The sequence below is a fragment of the Cygnus atratus genome, chromosome 7 (genome assembly GCF_013377495.2).
Source record: "Cygnus atratus isolate AKBS03 ecotype Queensland, Australia chromosome 7, CAtr_DNAZoo_HiC_assembly, whole genome shotgun sequence".
In the NCBI taxonomy this organism is placed as follows: domain Eukaryota; kingdom Metazoa; phylum Chordata; class Aves; order Anseriformes; family Anatidae; genus Cygnus; species Cygnus atratus.
In genome coordinates, this window is record NC_066368.1 from 25,361,287 (window position 1) to 25,382,514 (window position 21,228).

The 21,228-nt window shown below is 45.3% G+C and overlaps 1 protein-coding gene across 1 annotated transcript; it reads right to left on the minus strand.

Annotated features, from left to right (window-relative positions):
• Positions 1–2,091: 2,091 nt before the first annotated feature.
• On the minus strand, positions 2,092–19,382 carry TSPAN15 (tetraspanin 15). The gene is made up of 8 exons (XM_035544048.2): positions 19,228–19,382; positions 14,813–14,998; positions 11,645–11,719; positions 9,877–9,972; positions 7,761–7,877; positions 5,024–5,071; positions 3,626–3,742; positions 2,092–3,145 (listed from the first exon to the last, which is right to left on the minus strand). Exons 1-8 carry the CDS (start codon positions 19,321–19,323, stop codon positions 2,993–2,995), a joined length of 888 nt encoding a protein of 295 aa, XP_035399941.1. The 5' UTR covers positions 19,324–19,382; the 3' UTR covers positions 2,092–2,992.
• Positions 19,383–21,228: the final 1,846 nt, after the last annotated feature.

A 21,228-nucleotide genomic window follows, 5' to 3' on the forward strand; every position in this document is an offset into this window, starting at 1 on the left:
ACCGAGTTTCCTGCAGGAATCTAACAGCTGCATTTGCAGGTGGCTCTCAGTCCCGTTACGAGGCAGAACTTCAGCCCTTCCAGCTGCAAAGACAGACTTGAGCACAGGACCAGGGGCAGCGTTTTCATCCTGAGTGTGAGAACAGACCGGGGCTGAGCCAGCTGAGGGGCCAGATTTAATTTAACAAGTCTGACACCTGCTGACAGCACCGCTGAGGCAGGTGCCCCCTTCCCTCCACGCGCAGCCCCCTCCCCAGAAAGGTGCGAGCGTAAATGATGGAGACAAAACCGAAGCAGCCCTCTGTGCCCCCAGCGCACTCTGGTGAGCTGAGGTACACGGCATGGCAGAATCTGAGATGACAGCGAGGAGCTGGGGGGAAATAAAAATATAGATATTATTTCTTGTGCCATGACAAACCCACACCGCTAGAGGGGGAGCTGCCGGCTTCCTCCTCCCAGCCAGAGCTGCACTAGTTGCGTATTTCATCGCGGAACATCACAAAAGCAGCGGTGCTGGTGTTGTGCAGGGCTGTGTCCAGTTGTAACAGCAGCGAGGAGCATGGCCCAGGGCAGGTTGGGGGTCGTCTGCGAGGAGGGGGTCTGCAGGCAGGGAGCGAGTAGGACCAGCCTTCTTCACCCTTTGTAAGCCCGTGGCCTCAGAGAGCCCGGATGGTCTTGATGAGCGAGGTCACTGCAGTTTTCGTGCACAGCCACGTGCAGGATGAGAGTAGGACAAGCGTGGGCATCTTCAAAAAGAGGATGCTGGCAACCGGGTCAAAAAGTCCCATGCACCTAGTCCACGATTGCCTGGTAAACCCTACTCTCAAGTACTGTGACGGTGAACTTGGGATGGTCCAAAATTCGGTATGACCCACCAATTTCCATGCCAAAGAAGAGCAGCTCCCTAGCATCCCCCAGTATTGTCCCCATGCCATTTAAATGCCCCAAAATTTAACCCCACATTTCTGTCACTTCCCACTCTCCTCGTCCTTCAAACATCCACGACACTTAAAAGACACTAGTAAAATAATAATAATAATTGCTTTGTCATTCCCTCCTTCCAAATTCAGCAGAGCGCTCCTGTCACCCCAGCCCCGGGTGTTGCTCCCTTCTCGATGAAGGCCAGGGCACAGCTCTGCTTCTCCCCATTCCTCAGCTCTTGCTGCTTCCAGACCCCGTGTTCCCAGCCCACTTCCCACAGCAGGCAAATTTGGGCTTCTGCACAGCCCCTTCACCCCTTCCTCCCTTCCACCAGCAGGCAGCTTCATCCTTCCACCCTGCACCCTCCTTTTCTTTTCCCTCTTTCTTGCTTTATCCATAAATCCACCCTTAAAAACAGCCTTGCTTCTCACCTTGCCAAGCTGTGTTACGCAGGACAGAGAGCAGAAAAATGTAGCTGCCAAAGGCATGGAGCAGCCAAATCCCCAACCAAACACTAGAGTGTGCTGTGTAGAAAATAACCTCACTGCGCTGCTGGACACGGGGAGCTCCCTCTAACAACCATCAGCCACCGTCATAAACAGCAAAGACTCGTGTTAGTCTTTTTTTGGCACCTGGAAAAGCACAAACCCCCTCAGAAATCCTTGGTGAAGGAAGGAGTCTCTGGTTTCTAAGCTGGAGACAAAAAAAGAACAGAAAACGTGATGAGGATATTAAGAAAAGCAGACGACAAGCAGCAAGGAAGGAGTGACACAAGATATTTCTTCTTAGTGGACTATCAGAAAAGAATAGATTTACAAAAGCAGGATATAAACCAAAAATGCTTTATTCTCATCCTGTTTTTTTAGTTTTATTTTATTTGAAGGATCCCACCAGTTTGTGCTGTGTTTCTCCTGCAGGTCTGGCTGGAAACCCTGCAGAGAAATGCTCAGGGCAAAGCAACAAGAGCAGACCCCAGCGCCCTCGGTGTCACCGCACGAGGAAGGTAAGGCACAGAACAGAGGTTCAGTGACTTGGTCCGAAGCCGTGGGCAGGTCTGCAGCCGAGCCAGGATCCCAGCTCGAGGTATTCCTCCCTCGAGACTCAGTGCCCAACAGACAGGCTCTACTTTGGTAAGAATGTAAAAGTAATTTTAAGCAACATCTTTTTTTTTAAAAAAAAAAAACTTATATTTTTTATTTCGATAAGAAGAATCAAGTTCAGAAACATTTCAACACATACAACTCCAAAAAAAATCACCTAGTTAAATTACTAATGAAGAAAAATACAGTACATACAAGACTCAAACATCTCATAAATTTATACCAAACCACATAGCAATAAATTGCATTAAAAGTACATCAAGAATTACCTGATTAATTCCACATTGGCGTTTGCCCCATTATTAAAAGGCACAAAAGACTGAGCAATGAAAGTGTTCAGCATCACATCCATAATTGTCAGTAAATTGAAATTAGCATAAAAAATTATTCAAGGTGTTTAATATCTACCATTCAGGTCAGTAAGAAATCTGTCTTCTGCCTTGCAACAAGTAAGAAAATAAAGTTTGATAGGGCTAACATTTAAATACAACACACTAAGGTACAAAAGCTCTCGATAGAAATCTAGCTTCGGATTTTCCCAGCATGAAGTCATCCTGACCATGTATCACTCAGCAGTCATTCAGAAAGATTTAATCACCAACAAGACCACCTTCGAGCAGGAGCTGTAACAGGGAGCATTGTTCTCACCCTCCAGGACACCAAAATCACTACCCACCGTGGTCACAGTGGGATGGGACATCACAGAAGGTCGGCATCTTGAGGGCTCGCAGACAACTGGAGTGCGCTGTCGAGGGGCCTCGTGATAGCTCAGTGCGCACGGAGGGGCAGTAGAAATATTAAGACCACGGGGTAGGGAGAATTCGGACTCTGTTTTTGGTACTACAGTTTCAAAAATACCAAAAAGGAGTTAGAGTTGATTAATTACACCCAGTGTCTGTAATGGCTACAAAGCCAGCACAACCCAGCAGAGGTCGGTGGGCTTCTTCCTCGCTGCACACCGGGCTCCCGCAGTCAGCCGGGGTAGCACATGCAGCAGCCCGAGGCAGCAAACTCAGGTTGGGATCTCTGCCACGTTTCTTCAAAGAGATTTTCGCTCAGCTTGTGTTCGCTGATGATGTCTTCCACTCGAGTTATGTAAAGCAAAGACAGCAACACCCCGAGGAACTGCAAAACAAAGGGGCATCTCTGAGCAGGGGATCGCATGCTGCTTGTCTGGGCTTCTACTGCACGACTTTTACAAATCACGCAGACGTACATCAGGTTTATTGGTACATACATGGTGTAAATACTGACAGAACCTCATGTTGATATTCTTCTCATAGGGATTTTGTGTATAGGGGAAAAAAATGAATCATGTTTGTGAATAGCTGATATAGTGAAATATTTACCAGCCCTGTGCCTCGGAGCACTACAAAGTCCCAGAGGACACAGATAGGGTGAGGACTTCAAAACTAACCCCAGCAACCCCCCCACAAGCTGCAGTGGATCACAGTAATGCTGCTAAATTACTGGATGCCATCTCAGCTTATCAGTTATGCTAAATTTAAATAAAAATTAAAATAAAATGTAGTAAATGGGATTTCGCAGACCATGGTGACAAATCAGGCACTCCCATTACTGGGTAACACACCAGGCTCTCCTTACCTGGGGTAACAATATGCCGAGCAGAATGCCAGCCATGATGCTGTAGTTGTCTAAAAACCAGATGAGCACTGCATTCGTGCACCCTCGGACGTATATGATGTGCTGAACACTCAGGCGCTGCAAAGTAACAGAGCAGACACTGAACCAGCAGTTGGCACAGGAGCAAGACACAGTAACACACGGCACTTCAGAGTTCAGTCACACTCGGTCCGACTCCTCCACGCCTCTTTAAACCTGCCGAGGTTGGTGGAGGCCTCACCAGTGATCCTTTAGGCTGTTCCCTAGCTGCTCCATACCTGACCAAGTTATTAAAAACAAAAAAGCCATCTTCTTTTGATACTACTTCCCCAAAAGAAATACATCTGATTCTAATTTTAGACCACATGGAAAGGACAGAAGTCTCCCTTTAGCTTTCACTTCTACTTCTGAGTTGAAAGTACAGCAGTGGAAAAATATAAATTGCAGACAGAGTGCTTTGCAATAGCCTACAGGAAGGTTAGGAACAAGACGATTTAAGATCGAGCCCCGCAGGCTGCCCTGCACTGTGGCCCCAACCCACTTGAGCCTGCAAAGAGCCCTAAGCAGATGAATTGGGTAAAGTTAAGCACATGCTTAAGTGCTTTGTGCGCTAGGGGCAGGCTGGAGCGTTTAGGTTTTGGAGACATAAGTCAATGAATCCAAAGGAAGACAGGTCATGCGTGAGGATAACCAAGCGGTAAGCCAAACTACGACCCACCGGGCCGGCACTGCGGGGCACCAGCTCTGCCAAGCTGGGAGTGGGGAGCTATGGCAGATCACATTACTGACTTCTGCACTTAATCACTCCATAATTAGCCCAACTGAGCCAGGAACCGCTACTCTAGAGCCTCTGGGGTAATTTCTGATGGGGAAAACCAAAGAAGGGGGCCACATCCAGCCCCAAAGGACGAGCAGCTTGGCTGCCAGCACAGCCAGGACAGTCCCTTTCCTCTTCCAGGAATAAGTTGTTTCCAAGTATTTTATATCCCAGTAACGGGTACTTTATTTGTAGGTCTTTAATCCTAAATTGGCTGCAAGGAAACCAATTTTAGTCACGCCACTGCTGAAAAGCACTGAAGTATCTTTCTTTGTATTTGCTGTGCAATTACTGTAAGTGTGTGTGTGAGGGGGGTTGGAAAGAAATGTGTCATGCACATCAAATGAAAAATCATGGAAGGTGCAAAGAAGGGAAGACACCACAAATCAAACAAGATATTTTTATATATACCAAAGCTATTCCAGGTAAAATCAGTTCAGCAGGTGCTTTAACTTTTTGGTAGATTCAAGGGTGCAGAAGACAATTTTGTAAGTGACAAAAATGAATCCAGAAAAGCACAAAAAGCACCTTTACCGTCCCGTGGTGGATATGGGTTACTTTACCTCTTTGTCAATTGTTTTGTATCCGCACATGGTGTTGACAATGTCTGTCTGAAAAGAAAACAACCAATATAAGTACAGCAAAGCAAAAACCCGAAGGTCCCAACCACCCCGGGCTGTGCTGCAGCTCTGAGGCCATCCTGCGAGGTGAGCGTGGTGGGGCAGGTGATAATCTGTGCCAAAATCAGCCAGGGGGAAAAGGAAGAAAATGCTCCCTGGGGGAGGACCAAGAGTTTCTCCCAGTGCCCCCAGGGTCAGACTTGGAGCCCTACATGGTTTTGAAGAAATCAGTATTGCTGGCATCTCAGGAGGTGTCTGAACCCTATCCATCCAGCAAAAAGTGTGGTGTCAGAAACCAAAGCTAGCTAGGACAGACCTGCAAGCTATCGCTGTTTCCACAGAACGAAGAGCCAATTTTAATTGTCGGGCTTTAATAACTTCAGACACCATATTAAGAAAGACAGGGATTAAGGCCATCATTCCGTCACGATGACAAGTTTAAACTTGGAAATGCCCTGGACCCAAATAACGTCTGATACTACAAACATTCTGTGAACATTTTACGAGACCAAAGTCTGAATGTTTGCATTCGTCGCAGATTACCAAACCATTTTCTGTAGCCTTTTAATATTTTACTTGGGTCCCGAAGCCTAAACAGCCTGCCAAGGCTAACAGGAAAATACTGTCCTGGACTTGCAAATCAACTAATTTAAAGCCTATTGGTATCAAACAAAGTCAAAAATGAGAATAAGTAAATGAGAATAAGGCAAAGCCAACTCTACTTTACGGCAATACTCCCACAAAAAAATTAAGACAAGATGTAGACAAGTTTTGTGTGTTTTTTTTGTTTGTTTGTTTGTTTTTTAAGAACCCAAAAAGCCAGGCTTTCCCTTGAACATGCAACTGGCAGGCAAACAAGGGTCAGGGCACACCTCAAGAAAACCCCTGCCTATGTCCCAGGTGTGTCCTGAAGGCACAGCGAGGAGCCATTCGTGAATTCCACGGGCCAGCCGTGGAAGCCAAGGTCGGCAGTACCGGGGGCATCGCCGTATTGCCGTGTTTGCTGCCAGAGACTTCCCATTCTCACAACACTTGAGCCTAACATAAACACGCAGGCCATTAGCAAAATATTTGACAACAAAGAACTTCATTGCATCACTGAATTTTAAACATGAGGCTTGCTAGCGAGACATCGTGGCCCAAGAAACTGTGCGCAATGGAGATGAATGCACTAGAAACAGAAGTTTGTATGCTTCTGGGGACTCATTTTTATCTCAGCTACACTTGTGTAAGTCTTTATTAAAGACTTTGATTTGATAATAAATCCTTCAGATTGCCCCCAAGCATAAGCATGATCAGAGCCTGGCTCGTCTTGCACAAGGCTTTTAAAAAGGATCAGAATCCAACCCTCCTACATTAACAGGAGTTTTCCATGACTATGAAGCAAATGAGTAATTACAAACCATATCTGTAGTTTTCCAGGACAGAAACCAGACTGTATTTGGAAGTGTTTGTCAAACATATAAGATTTATGCATCATCTTTTTTTTTTTTTTTTTTTTTTTAAGGCAGCTGGCCATACAGCCGTGGTGTTAATGTCACCCTTCCCGATACACACCCATGCTGCTTACATCTCTCTGACCATGGCACGGCACACCAATGGCTCCGTGGTCCTGCTTCCAGGTGCAGCAAAGCTACGAGCCCTAGCACATTGCAGTGTCTTGCTGAAGTCTACCCTTAAACAAGAAATTTCTGTGTGGTTCAGGGACTTCTCCGTGCCTCTCAATTAACTTCACTGAGCTTAACAGTTTGCAGACAACTCCCAGCTACTCACTCTGTTACAAAATCCATCGATGTACATAAAATAAGGAACACAAACATACCACAGATGGGACCTAATAATTCCAAAGGTAACTTCCATGCTGCAGCAAGAGCCACTGCTTGTTACGGCACTTACCCTCATGGTACTGCTGCATTTCTACACACATGAATTAACAAAGCGCTTAAAACAAGGCTTCATTTGAGAGATGTGAGATTCAGAAAAGCAAGCCCTGTAGCTGAATCACCAATAAAAAGCCAGATTGCTCTTTACTGGTCATCTCTGTCTTCCCTTACCATCAACTGAGGGCAAAATCCTGAGCTCTCCTGCCAGCTCCACGCAGTTGTGGATCAGTGTGTATTATTTTCAGATACACCATTTCTCAAACACCTGAGACTTAAAACATAACTGTTTAGCTTTGGTTTCTGAGAATAAATCAAAGCTCAGCGCATATTTAAACAGACTCCTTCTGACCCACAGGAACGTGTAAGCTTATGTGATAAACACCTTCATGCTATATACATTTCTCAGCAATACCCAGCCAGATTACTGAGATCACTATTGCATTTTTCTTTCTTTTTTTTAATTAAACACCCATGCTTGACAATGAAAAGACTGCGCCTAACAGGCAGCGGCGGGCTATCTATCACTAGCTCTCCGTCAAAACGGGTACAGGAGACAAGCTGCCAGGTGTTCCACGTGAAAAGGAGACATGGATTTGCTTCTCCGAGACGTGCCGACGCCAGCAGAGGGCACATTCGGGTGACACCTCTCCTCACTGCCAACTGCTGGCCCCCAGGGAGACGGAAACTCCAGCCTAATCCCTGCTTGTGATGCCCTGCCAGGCAGGGCTGACCAGCGATTTTACATAGCCCTGGTCCAGCCAAGCCACCAGGTCAGAGGATGCTGCCCCCAGGCTCACCTTGTTTCTGACACAGCACGTGTAAGGCACTCCACAGGCCAGCGGTCCTGGTGCCCCACAGCTGTGGTACACGTTTTTTGACCAGTCTCTGTAGTCCTCCCCACCGCAACACTTAAACTGGAAAAACGACACAAAAGACAAAGGAAAGGAGTCAGATCTTAACAGCAGCTCTTCTAATAACTGGAGGAGAAAAAAAAAAAAGAAATAAAACAGTTTTAAGAGCAACAAAGAACACGGCAGCTACCTAGCAATTCTGGTTTTTCATCAGAAAGGCATACGTAGATGTATTAATGAAGTGTGGTTGTATATGCAAATAAAATATGTAAGAAAGGAAAAATATATTTCTGATCAGATGAAGCAACAAACCTTTAAACCTCCTGAATGTTTTCAGAATCAGCCAAGCTACAGGGATTGGTGAAAAGTGAAAAAGGAGTCTGGTCCCAAGGACAAAAGTTGTTTAATAATGTATCTTGTATAAAATCACATCCAAAAGAATGCTTTCATGTTCAGGACAAACAAAAAGGGCAGAAAGAGACCAAATTGGTATCTAAAATTTGTGAAAGTGGCTTGGCCAAGGCCAGCATAACTCAGCATGGGCAATCAATTCAAGTGCATCTCCAAGTGCTGACCACTACTTTACACCAGCCATGAGTGCAGGGAGGGTGCAAGATGCCGGAGGCTCTCGCTCCTAAACAGCACAAATATTGCTCCTGCACCAAAGAAACACAAGTGAAAAGAATTCAGGACATACGTAGCATTCCTCTGTCACTCATCAAGCTATTACACAAGGTGTCAGAGGAAAGCACCTGGTGCTAAGTTCCACCTCCAACCTTTTCCAGGTTGAAAAACTTTCTTTTCTGGTCTGGACATCATTGAAAAATGTTTTTACATTCACTTCAGCTCATCTACAGCTGTAATGCAGTCCTTCAAATTTTTAAGGATTTTGACATTTCTAAATGTCTTTAAAAGACAACAGTGTTGATATAAGGCATTAAAAAAAATCACCAAAATATTTCAGGTATAATTTAGTTAGTAGAACTGAGAGCTGGCAAAAAAATACTGTAAGTTTACACCAGCTTAATAGAAATGTTCCCTTCCTTTAAAAAATAAAGTAAACAGCAGCAGTTTATTTAATCACTAACATTTATATTCGCTGCATATATATAAAATTTTGGGCAGTGCATGGAAACTTTAAAGCATTATGAAGTATTATGACAAAATTTCCTCGGGATGATTTGTTTTTGACAGACTTTCTGTGCTAACTTTGGTTTTTGAAGCAGGCTGCCATTTCCATAACGATGTCATAAAACATACATACCATTTACTATGTTAATTTTTTGTATTTTATTTTTTTTATTTGGCGTGGTTACTGGCATCACATGGGCTCTGTAAGCACATTTCTGAACATTTTCTGCTTCTTCTATAGCCTCCAAACTGTAGGTCAGAACTCTTCAGTAAGCCAATAAACATTTCAACACAGCAGTGTGAAAAAAAAAGGCTATGAGTCAACTGCAAGTGCCATTAAGTAATGCTCAGCTGTGCCCAGCACAACTTCTGATTTTTAATTACAGGTATATATGCTTCCATGGGGATTTCATTTGAATAACCACCTTATTAAAGAGCTTTCTATGTGCCCTTGAGTGAAAATACAATTGACCAGGTTAGAACAGCTTAACTGCCACCCAATTTCTTCTTATCCAGTGCTTCCCGTTAACTAGATGTTGTTGAATGTCTTAGACCAGTCATCAGAAGCACTAAAAACAAGAACTTCAGTGGAATTTAAGCTGAGTTTGTCCAAATCTGGCCGTGGGGTCCATATAAGCTTAAACATTTGCAGCATCTGGCCTCGATCACCAGTCACACCTACCACGAGGAGAGCTGTGCTTTGCCCTCCCTTCTTGCAGTGATTTAGGGAGCTTCGGATGCCAGCTGGGACGCTGGAGGAGCCCTGCCCACAGCCACGCCGTAACAGATGACACACAAGACCTTGTCAATATGAATTTGATTACAACATCACTGGAAAAACTTAACGCTGTTGCTGAGGACCCAGCACATCTTGGCACTGCTTGGAACTGGGCTAGTCCCAGGAAAAAAAAAAAAAAAAAAACAAGCAAACCTGTTTCTGAACTGAATCCATGATGTTCTTGAAGTCCAAATCATCGTAGTAATTCTCAATTCCTCTTCTAATATTATCGTTCAAAAATTTGATTGTCTAGAAGGCAAAAGTAAAACAAGATTCATCAGTTAGAAATGCTGAAGATTAAAGAACAGGTTTAAGTCCCAAGTGCACCTGACAAGCAGAAAAGGACAGCCTTTTTATTTTTATTTAAATTTTAAAATAAGGTTATCACCTCAGCAATTACAACTAACAAGGTATTTTGCAGGACTATCCTAACTATCAAAGAATGAACAACAGCAAACATCAGCTACTTATGTGCCACCTTTAATTACCATCCCATTTAGACCCGACATCTTAGGACACACTTTGTCCTCCCATCAGGCTCAGGAGGAGCAGTGAACAGCCAGCTCAGCTCTAAATAAATTATACATCTGCATCACAGCACCGCAACTACTGCTTTAGTTGTAATGGGCAGAAACATCGACATTACACAATAGTTTTTAGTCCAAATCACAGCTGAAATAAACAAGGGTACCAAATGTACATGAAGAAAAAAGGACAAGCAGGGCCCTATGAAACCCATTTGTAACACATTCAAACAGTGCTTGTGCAGTGTGGCAGACGGGCAAGCTGCACACAAGCACACAAATACCAACAATGCTTTCCTTGTAAATACAAGCCACTGAAAGATATTTCTTAGAATAAGCATGACTCAAAGAAAAGAAATAGACTGTCCCAGATCTGAGAAGGAAATAGAGAAAGAAATGGAAAAAGACAATGGGACATGTAAAACAATCAGTATTTAAATGGAGGCTCTTAGTGTAAGCATTTATTAAATACTTCCTTCTCCTCCCCATCCTAACCCCAACTTGTCCATTAACCTCATAAACCAAACAAAAAACCCTATCCCCTGCACATAGCTGCCCTGCTCAGACAGCCAATAATCACGCCAGGAAACCGCTTAACGCGCAGAAAACCAACAATACTCTGTCTGTGTGTGGAAGTCAATAGCTATTCTCCCTCACCCTCTCAGAAATACCACAGTTGGTATTTACTTAATTTTCTGACAACCGAATTCTCTGTGTCCCATGACGCCCCCTCCTACACTGTTGAGGCTGATCTGCTCCGTTCCGATGAGCTGGGTGCTCCCACCACTACTCACAAGAACTCCTTGTGCCAGGCCAAGGTGAGCACACTGATGCTTTAAAACCCTTCTAACAGAAAAGTAGTCTTCTGCTTTCCATTAGAAAAATAAAGGTTTATATATATATATATATATATATGGTTATAGTAAGCTTGTAAGTGGTGTGGTCTCCTACAGAATTGAGTTCTGTTGCTCATGGACGTGGGCAGGGAAGAGGTGTCCCTTATGCAAGGTAAAGCATTTTGGCCAGTAAAAAATAACTTAGTCTCCAAATCCAGCTGGAAACTCCCTGAAAGAGCAATCTGAGACACAGAAGGAAAACTAGAAAAAAGCATGCTGTAATACATTAAAAGCTGGAAAGTCGTTTTGCCTGTAGTTAGTTAACAGATTAAGTTAACAGATTTTCTCCAAATTCTTTAATCTGGAACTAATTTCCAGAACTGATGACCAGTTCCACCCTTCCCTAACCTGACAGGCCCTGAGAAGCCCGGACTTGCCTTCAGGCTCCCATCAGCTAGTGCTCAGGTGACAAATGTAGTACCTTGTATGTGCTCGGTAACAAAGCCAGAACTGCACGGAGTGCCAACACTGGCAAGTAAAGTCTCTGTTCATGCTGCTCACCTGGTTTCTGAAGATCAATGCCACAACTCCACCCGTCAGCTCAATCAGCAAACAGAGACCAAGGATGTACATGAACTGCAGGAAAACAACAGCAAGTGAGATCTTAAGCAGAACAAATCACAATTACTCTTTCAATTACTCTCCTTAAAGTCTATAGCATTCAATCGCCAGCATACCTGGCTTTCTGAAAGCAAGATGTCTTTAAAGAAAGATAGAATTTGTTGTTGTTCTTATAAAAATTGCTTATGTCACAAGAAAGACTTTTTTCTTCACTTGAGTGATTCTGTATTTTTTTCCCAACTGGCAAACATTATTTTACTGCTCTGAATGCAATTCAAACCAATAGATGCATTTATCATGCCAAGACACTTCTCCCTATAAGAGCAGCCTGGTTCATAGCGAAGTATATACCTGAACTGCTACAAAATACACAGAACATTAGGTTTTGACACTTCCAGCAAAGATAGCACCTAGCTGTTTTCGTTTTTTGAGTAAAGCAGTGTTTTAAGATAATCCAAACCATTTTATATTAATTTGCCAGTATTAAATCAAAGCCAAATTCTGGCCTTGGTACATTTCAGTGTATCGTTCCAGAAGTGAAGCCAGCAACTTGACTGCAGAGCCTGCGACGTGAACACTTGCTGTGCTCCATGGTAAGAAAAATGGTGTCAGCTAGCTATTTATTTACTTGTGTCCTCTGAAGCCAGGACAGTGTGTAAAACCACATACATACATACATATTCCCATATACATTGGCACACAGCCACAACATAGGTATCTGTGGCTACTTATCAAAGCACATCCAACACTTGAATATGAAAAAATACCAAGAAATCCATAGCAGCACCATCAAATAACTGAAACGTGCCAGTACTTGAAATGTTTTTCCCATCCAGAGGATTCTCTAGGTATAAAAGATCTGTTATGTGAATTTAGGTCCACTTCCTAACAGCAAAATTCACCAGGAAAGAAGTATTACGACCTCTGATCTGAAAATAATCTTCAACACTCTTACAGCCTGGTTACTCTCAGGAGGATGAGGTTATTCCCATTCAGTATAATTTAGATGGACACACAGCAATACCACCGGTGCCCCTGCTGTTCTGCTCACTAATGAGCTCTTTAACGAAGCCGGATGACTTCTGCTGCAGTCCTCCCTGTTGCAAAACCCTGGGCAGCTGCAGGACTTGTCTCTGCAGTGCTCGCTCCACCCCAGCGTGCTGGTTTAATGCCTGGCCCATCAATACCTGGAATTGGTGTCATGAATTTACTGGACAGATGGATATCTTGTTGGTTTTTTCTGCTAAATATGGAATCAGAATGAGAAACAGACATCAGGGACCTCATTTGTTTAAGTGCCCTACCAGACTTTTCACCACAACACGAACAGAAAATGCTCTCTGTATCAGATGAGGAAACAAAACTAGGCTGAGAATTGAGGAAATCACTCCCAGCTCAGGACAGACTCTCAGACATTTCTCTTTCCCTTTGGGGATGACAGCACAACGCCCCTCAGCCAGGTTTCAGCATAATTCCAGAATTCACAATTACCTCTTGCTTTGGCCTAGGTAGCATACCATGTATTTAGCATTTCTTCAGAAATTTACTCTTTCGAGGCACTGGAGATCAGAGCTGTGTCCGTTTCACTTCTCCCTCAGGACAGACCCCTGTCTGAGCCCAAGGGAGGTCCTGCAGTGCCACACAGTTCTCTAACAAGTCCCATTTCTCCACCTTCCCCCCCTTCACACCCCAGCCGAGGGCAGCCAGACCTCAGCCATCCAATCCACATCGGCCCTGCAGCTTCTCTCTCTGGTGGCTCCCTCTGGGTTGAAAGGAGAAGCTTTTGGAAGAACCACCAGCGACCGCAACTAACCTCTGCGCTTTGAGCCTTCCCCGTCCGCCCACCGTACAGGCTCACAGCTTCATGGCTTTAAGAAACTCCCTGCGTTCACAGAGGGAAGTTGCAGCCAGACTCCATGGACTTTTTGGCTGAGTGGCAGCACTAATTCCTCCCAGACACAATTCCTCCGCAGCAGGACATGTACTTATGGCATTACCAGACCAGAAACAGAGCAGGTGCCGCGGTACCAGGCTAACGTCAAAGGCTATGTCAACAGGTGAGTTTGCACAACATCCACGGGGACCGATAATAACTCACACTCCTGCTTGTTTTCCATAAAGCCCTTGACAGTCCCAAACCTGCTTTTCTCAGAGGCAGGCTCTGACCCCATCGTATCACTGGCCAGATGACATGATGCTTCTCCCTGATTCAGTTTGCAGCGTTTTCAGACAGGGTGCTACCAGTAGCAAACTCCTGGAACAAGCTAGCATCATCCTAGACCTGCTTTTAAACACCAAACATCTTTTCACATTTTTATCTCACTTTCTGTATGTCTAACAGCAGCTTTCTTAAAAGAGCAGGCTTGCTACTTCCATCCAAAGCAGCTGATTACAGACAATCTGAGTTTTACCAACCAAAAGGATTACAAAGAAGATATTTTTATAGCACTGTTGCAAGACATCTCAGTGCTGGGATGCCCTCCTCTTCCTCTCGTCAGCCCCCATCAGCCTTGCAGACTTCTTGGTCTCCCTCCCCAGCTGCTGCAAGCCTGCAGTCCCCTTCTGTGCACAGACAGCACCCCCTGACAGCTCTGGCTCCGTGGTTTAGGTGATGTTTAATCTCTTAATCCTTCCTCTGCCGTTTACTATTTTACCTCCAGCACTCGTCCTGGTTCCCCTACGCAGACACCTCCTGCCTTGACTTCACTCCACTTTCAACAAAGTCACAACTGGATATATTTTAAAGACAGCAAATTAATCATCAAGAGGAATCAAAGCCCACCTATGAAATAAAACACGCCCTAGGAGCAGGCTATCACAAAGCTATGATTCCCCAATCTTCCCAACTTTTGTCTGCTTTGGATGCTATTATTCATTGGTGTCTCAAAGTGGTGATGGGGGACCCATGCAGTAGTGAAAACTGCTTCCTACATGAGATTCTGTGGATCAGAAGACATCTACGGACAACAGCCAGAGGACCAAACAAAATTAGAATATTTTTCAGTGCAGCATAGATAGGGTTACAGGTTTAAATTCATGTGGCACTAAAAGGAAAAGCAATAAGCTCTTAATATTATTAAGAAAAACAAACAAAAAAGCACCACTTACTGCTTGAAGAAGGCATAAATTGTCTCTTAAAGAAGCCACTACGCCCACTAAAGATACAAAGAACATTATAACGCCCAGAAGTATTAAAATAATTGCTGGGGCTAGAAACGCACTTTCCAGAGTTTTGTACTTTTGTCTTTCAACTTCTGCATAAATCCCAACTGCAAGGACAAGGGCTCCGATCACCTGGAAGAGAAAAAAAACAGAATACAGATGTTAAGCTTTTTCCCAATAAACATAGATATGACATTTTACGAGTACACACGAACTTGTGACTACTCACTTCAGAATTAATTATAACCTGTGAAACACTTAAATCAGAAGTTTGAATAATAATAAAAAAAAAAAACTCAAAGTCTAAAGCAGAAAAAAGCTGGGTTAGCAGAACCTGGGATTTGTTCATTTCCAAAAAAAATGTATTTAATAACATTTTAACGTTCTGGAATTCAAGCAGTTACGTATGCTTCAATGTGTTTAAAATGCAATTTATTACTCATCTGACATCACATCTATTACTCACACTACCAAATGCCATGGCATTAATTCTCCTCCTTTGCGTGTCTTTCTTCCCCTGCCTGTGTGTGCAGATAGATACACATGCCCCTAAAATGTCATAATTCCTAGCCAGTCTGCAACCAACAGCTCATAAGTCCCTTTTTTTGCTACCCAGCCCAGCTCCTGGTGTATTTAGGGTCACTAAACACGGCCAGGTGTATCCTGCATCCCCATTCCTCCTGCCATCACGGGAAACGGGCCCAAATAAAGGGAAAAACGGCAAGTTTGGGATGAGGTCACCTTCCTGAGCAACTACCGGACAGAGCTGGCAAGCGAAGCAAGAAGCCATGCATTGCGTGTAACAAGTTAAAGGTATTTCAATAAAATAATTATGGCTAAGTCAAAATCATTTGGTATTAATCCCACAGCATGCTGCAAGTTGATTTAAATGATGCTGAATTTGGGGGAAAAAAAAAAAAAAAAACAAGTCCACAGTACTCAATCCACACTGCAGTGGAAAAACTTCAACTCAAAGAGTCAGGCAAACCCTTGGGGATATCCCACAAAGCCCTGAGCATCAAATCCATCATTTTGGCAATCAGATAAATAACAGTCACCTCTTCTGCCCTGACTTCGCCGCAAGCTCTGCGAGCCTGCTCCCCGCATACAGACAGTCGGTAATTACACAAGGCTTTTCGATACGATGCAGAAAATCTCAGCCCCAGCTCTAGGCAGACACACAAGTTGCTCAGCTGCAAGATCATGAGCCCAACAGTTGAAATATTTTTTCTTTATTAAGTGTTTTTAAATAAATAACTTACTGGAAATACTTGATTTTCTACAGAAGAATAAACCCAAAGGGCACTATGTGAGGAATGCCACCAAATTGTCATTTAAAAAAAAATCTCAAAAGGGTTTTCACCTATAAAAATAGGCGTATGGGAGTAGTTAAAAAGCAACTTAAAATTTGACACAGCCAAATTCAAAGCAACTCCTCCTCTGACAAATTTAGAAGCTGTAAGATTACGGATGACAGAAGGGAAAACACAGCGGACAAACAGCAGGTACACACATTTACCCTTTATAGGATTTGACCTTTTCTGCTGTAAAACTTAAGCGGGTATTACATTACTACACGGTCACTTTGCAGTGTTAGCTAGAATCTTTAAAAAATTGGAATGACTGAGTAATAAATTACAAAATATTATTCAAGCAGAAAACAATATAAACAACTTGTCTTGAAATCTTTAAATGTAGGAATATCAGTTGAGGAAGAGTCTCAGAAGCATACAAAAATAATTACAGAATTTAAAACTTGCCAAGTCCCTTTGCTTCACACCGAAACACCACGTTGGTAGTGCTCTGCTGAAATGCAGGCACCCAACAGCAACGCATGGAGAAACTGAAATTAATTCAATTCCGCAGACCTTTGGGACAACAAAAAACTCTACTAAAACCAGAGACCGGCGCAGGTGTTTGATTAAAACTCTAATATTACTACTATTTTTTCTAAATGAAAGTAAAACCCCAATACCCTTATGTCCAGACCACCTTTACCTGCTAGGCAAGCAGCAGGGAACACAACGTACAGACAAGCCCACAAACAAACACTAAGGCCTCACCAACAAGCCGACCACCTGCAGTCATTACTTCTAAACCTCAAACCAAAAGCAATGGGCACGGAATAACAGGCACAAAAACTGGACAGAAATTATCTGACTTTCAGAAGTGGGTTGTTCCAAGGCTGGTGCTTTCTATGGAAATATCTGTTTCTTAGCTGTAGTTTTCTAATCAAAATATTCCGACTAAAGATGATCTGTGATCATCTGTGAGTAGGAATACAAGATGCACTCACACGTCAAGAGCTTTATACAGAGCCAGAGATGTTTATGTACGTGTATCTTCACTCCCGCCATCTGCTTTTGCCCAGACACTCTCCAAGACCACCTCTAGCACATTAAGTGTACAAAAACTTCAGTCCTGCCTGTTGTTTTCTGCAACCAGCTTGGCAAAAAAAAAAAAAAATCCACCCCAAATTCCCCATTTCCTTCTCTCAGTCCCGTTTGCTGCTGTCCTAAGGCTCGAGGTGGACAATGTCACGTCCTAGAAAAATCACAGGATTAAAGGTATCTCACGAGCCACAAGGGCTAACAGGAGCTTCCTTCCCATCACTCCTCTGCTCCCCACCAAGCTCTGCAGGGCTGCTCGGCGTGTAGATGTCGGCGCTTCACCAGGAGAGAAACCCAAAAACTCGGTGTAATACAGCTGCCTCAAGCGATTCTGAAATAAGTTCTGCAAAACGTGACCTGCAGAGAGCAGGAAGGCTTCAAGCTGCATTCATCAGCATCGCTGTTAACCTCTGGGTAAAAGCACCAGCTGACAAGTACAAGACTCAGCTAAAAACTATTACTGGGGGAAAAAAACACCTAATTACACAATTAAAATCCTCATTCCTTGCATAAGATTTATGCTTTTATAATGTTGTGGCTTTTAAAGTATTAAATAAAAATCTTTTCACCCTTTACCACACCGCTGTGCTAACTCAGTGGGAATTTCACCCCACCGGTGCTGCCTCACCCAGAGTGCTCTCCCTTCCCGTGACCAGAGGTGGAAACACAACTTTTACGTCGGTGGCCACAAACACACTGCCTGTTTACATCCTGCATCCTTCCCAACAGCCCTGAATGCGGCAGCTCAGGCTGCGTCCACAGGAAAAAGCAACTGGCCTTGACTCACAGCCAGTGAGCATCCAGCCCCCTGCAAATACCAGGGGCTTTCCCAGGCACGGAAGTTGCTTTCCCAAGAGGAAAGAAAAGCATTTATTTCCTAGCTGCCGGTTTTAACCCCATCTTTACAGCATTAACTCACCTGCCCCCCAGCAAGAGCACCTCTGTTTAAAAGGCTGGATGCTGCTGGCATAAATTGGGTTCCTGCCCCGTGCCGGGAGAGCACAGGGGTAACACCCAGGTTGTCAACAGGCTCCAGGTGACACAGGCAGGCACCCAGGTGACAATGGCAGGCAGGGCAGCAATGGGCCCGTACCAAAATCAGCCATCCGACATTGTCACACTGACCTGCTTCAGACCCCTCTGATTTTAGGGAACGCCAGCAGCCACCATGCCGGGGAAATGGAAGCATTAGGTTGCAAACGGGGACCTGGGCGTAGAAAATCCGGAGAAAACGACCACGAGCAGTAAATGAAATCCTCCTCGCGCTGCTTGAAAGGGGCTTTGTTCCAGGCAGCCGCTCGGCAAAACGTGACAGCGGTGTCCTCTTTGCGCTAGCAGAGGGATTTTTGCATCCGCCAGCAGCAGCCCCGGGGCCGAAGGGCGGGACGGAGCAGGCAGCGCGCACCTTCCTTCGTGGGGAGCCTGCAAAGCCGGGTTTGAAACCAGCACAACAAATCTGCCTTCCTTCCCCCAAAATCGCACCCACACAATAACTGAGTAATGCAGGAAGCCTCCAGAGTCGAAAATAAGGGGGTTCCTTTTGTTTGCTTGTTTGTTACAAGAGACAAAAACACCAGAAGGCATCCAAGATCCCCCAGGAGCCTGAGCTACGCCCGAAGCACCTGGCTTTTGGATTTTCATTCATTCCTCAGCTTGCAGCCTTAAAGAGGCACCCGGTGAATCTGAAACCACCCTCCCACGTCTTTAATCTACAAGGCGGAGACAAAAAGAAACCTGTCTGAGCGTCTGGTGCACCGACACAGCCCGGAGCCCCAAAAAGCCCCTTTAAGAGAAAACGCACGGGCTTCACCTGACAACCTGCATGAGCTTCGCAGCATCGTTCCCCCAAAGCTCGGGGGAGGAATCGCCCCTTTACGCTGCCAGATGAGGGCAGAGGCTTTACTCCTCCATCTCACACAGGGAAGTAGCAGCAACACGCCTGACACCAGTTCCCTGGTACCCCCGGCTCACCCAGAAGGCGGTGGAGTAGGCGATGAGGGTGAACTTGAGGCAGAGGTAGGACAGCCGCTGGCAGTAGCGCGCTTGCTCCGCGTCCCCCGTCGCCATCCTTGCAGCACCTGTCGCTGCCGCCCTTCCCTTCCCGTCTCCTCTTTTCCCTTCCCTTCCCTTCCCAGCCTGGCAGGGAGCGGCCCCGCTGCCGCTTCCGCCCCCGGGGACGCGGGGAGCGTGGGCGTGGGACGAGCTGCGTGAACCTCCAAGGGCAAAGGAGAAAATAAAAGCGTCGCGAGCACAAGGAGGCGTCCCCAGAGCGCTCGCCGGCTGGTTTTCCTCTGGTTTCCCCCCCCCGGCAGGGGCCTTCAGACAGCGCGGAGAAAAACACGGCCGTGGGGACGTCCAGCGATGCCTCCGGACTGCTGCTGTCAGCGTTCGCGCTCCATTTGCCACCGCCGGGGCTTTGGGGAGCCGCCAGGGCTGCGTGTGCTGCAGGGCCAGGCTTGCTTGGGGGCAGTGAAAACACAACCGTATGTTGTTAACGTCTTGAAAAAACAACATCAGCAGCCCCTCATCACTGGCTGACAAGCAGGGGATGCAGAAAAGCTGCCACGGCGATGCTGCGGTTACATGTGCCCCAGGTAAGGAGCAGCAGAACCTATACCTTTCACTACCTGTGACTGCTCGTCGTGCACAGATGACACCCACAAACCCCACAGTTCGCAGGGGTATCGCTCACGGTCATGGTCCATCCACATCCTGCTGACCCGAGGGGGTCAGCGCTGGCGATCAGGCAGTGGCGGTGAAGCACACAAGTCCCTCGCATGCACGGGACTGAGCAGCCCCTTCCCGTCCCACAAAGGGCTGCTTTCCTCGGGAGAAATGCCTCATTCAGCAGCAGCAGACAACTGCCCCAGTCAGTTGGTGTGTCCTGGCAAATGGCATTGAAAAATCGGTGCCTGGTGTCACAGCAGATGAACTGCGGCCACTTTTGTCCTGAAGTTATTTAGCAAGAAGACCGTGTACATAAAGCTGGGTAAGTGGCCAGGCACACATCATTTTCTTAGGTACATACAATAAATCAGCAGTTGTTAAAAAATAAACTTATTTTTAAAGCCTAAAAATCCTTCCTGGGGGTCATTCTGTTATGAGAAGTGCCATTGCTTTTGCATGCAGTGCTGAACTTTTTCCCTTTAGGAAACAAATAATCCAGCCCAGGTCCCTGCCAGCAGCAAAATAGCTCAGCACCTGTTTAGTTTCTGTCAATAACACATAATACAATACTTTTGAGTATTTATCTTCTAAAATATGAACAACTTCAACCTTCGTACAAATTTGCAAATGTCCCTGACACCTACCAACTGCACGCGGTCAGGAAATCTCATCACATGTAGTGTCACTTTGTAAATCATTGACCACCCGTCCCTTGTATCTCGTGGGCATCGCACCCATCCGAATATATCCCTGCCACTTACACAATTCCCTTGTTTAACTCAGTCAATAGCTGTAGTTTGACTTTCCTGCCACCTTACCTTACCTTTCGTGCTCCAGTTTCTGCAAATAACGTTTCAGAGCACGAGGGGCTGGATGGGGAAGCCGTTTGAAAGGAACATCCATTGTCCCGTTGTTTTCACTCTGTGCTGAGCCAATATGTCAAAGCAGGTTTCTGTTATGAAAGTGTATGAAAATAGCAGAATAATCCTCTTTTATCTAAATCCCAGGCTTTGTCTAAACAACAAAATGACAAGATTTCTGGACACAACACAGTTTGGCAGTAAGTGGAGGTTCAAGTGAGATGTTCCAAATTGCCTGCAGTGCTGGGGGTCCTCCTTGCCTGCAGGTTCCCCCCCAGCCCGACGAAGCCGAGAGCTGCAGTTTTCCAGGCAAGACCCTGTCATCGCCGACAGCACGGAGGCAGGCTGAGTGTTACAATACCTGCTCCCAAGGCCTGCTCTGGTGGCCCTTTTGTTCATCTCACAGTAAGAGCCAGAGTATCTTCCACATCTCCTCCCTCTCCTT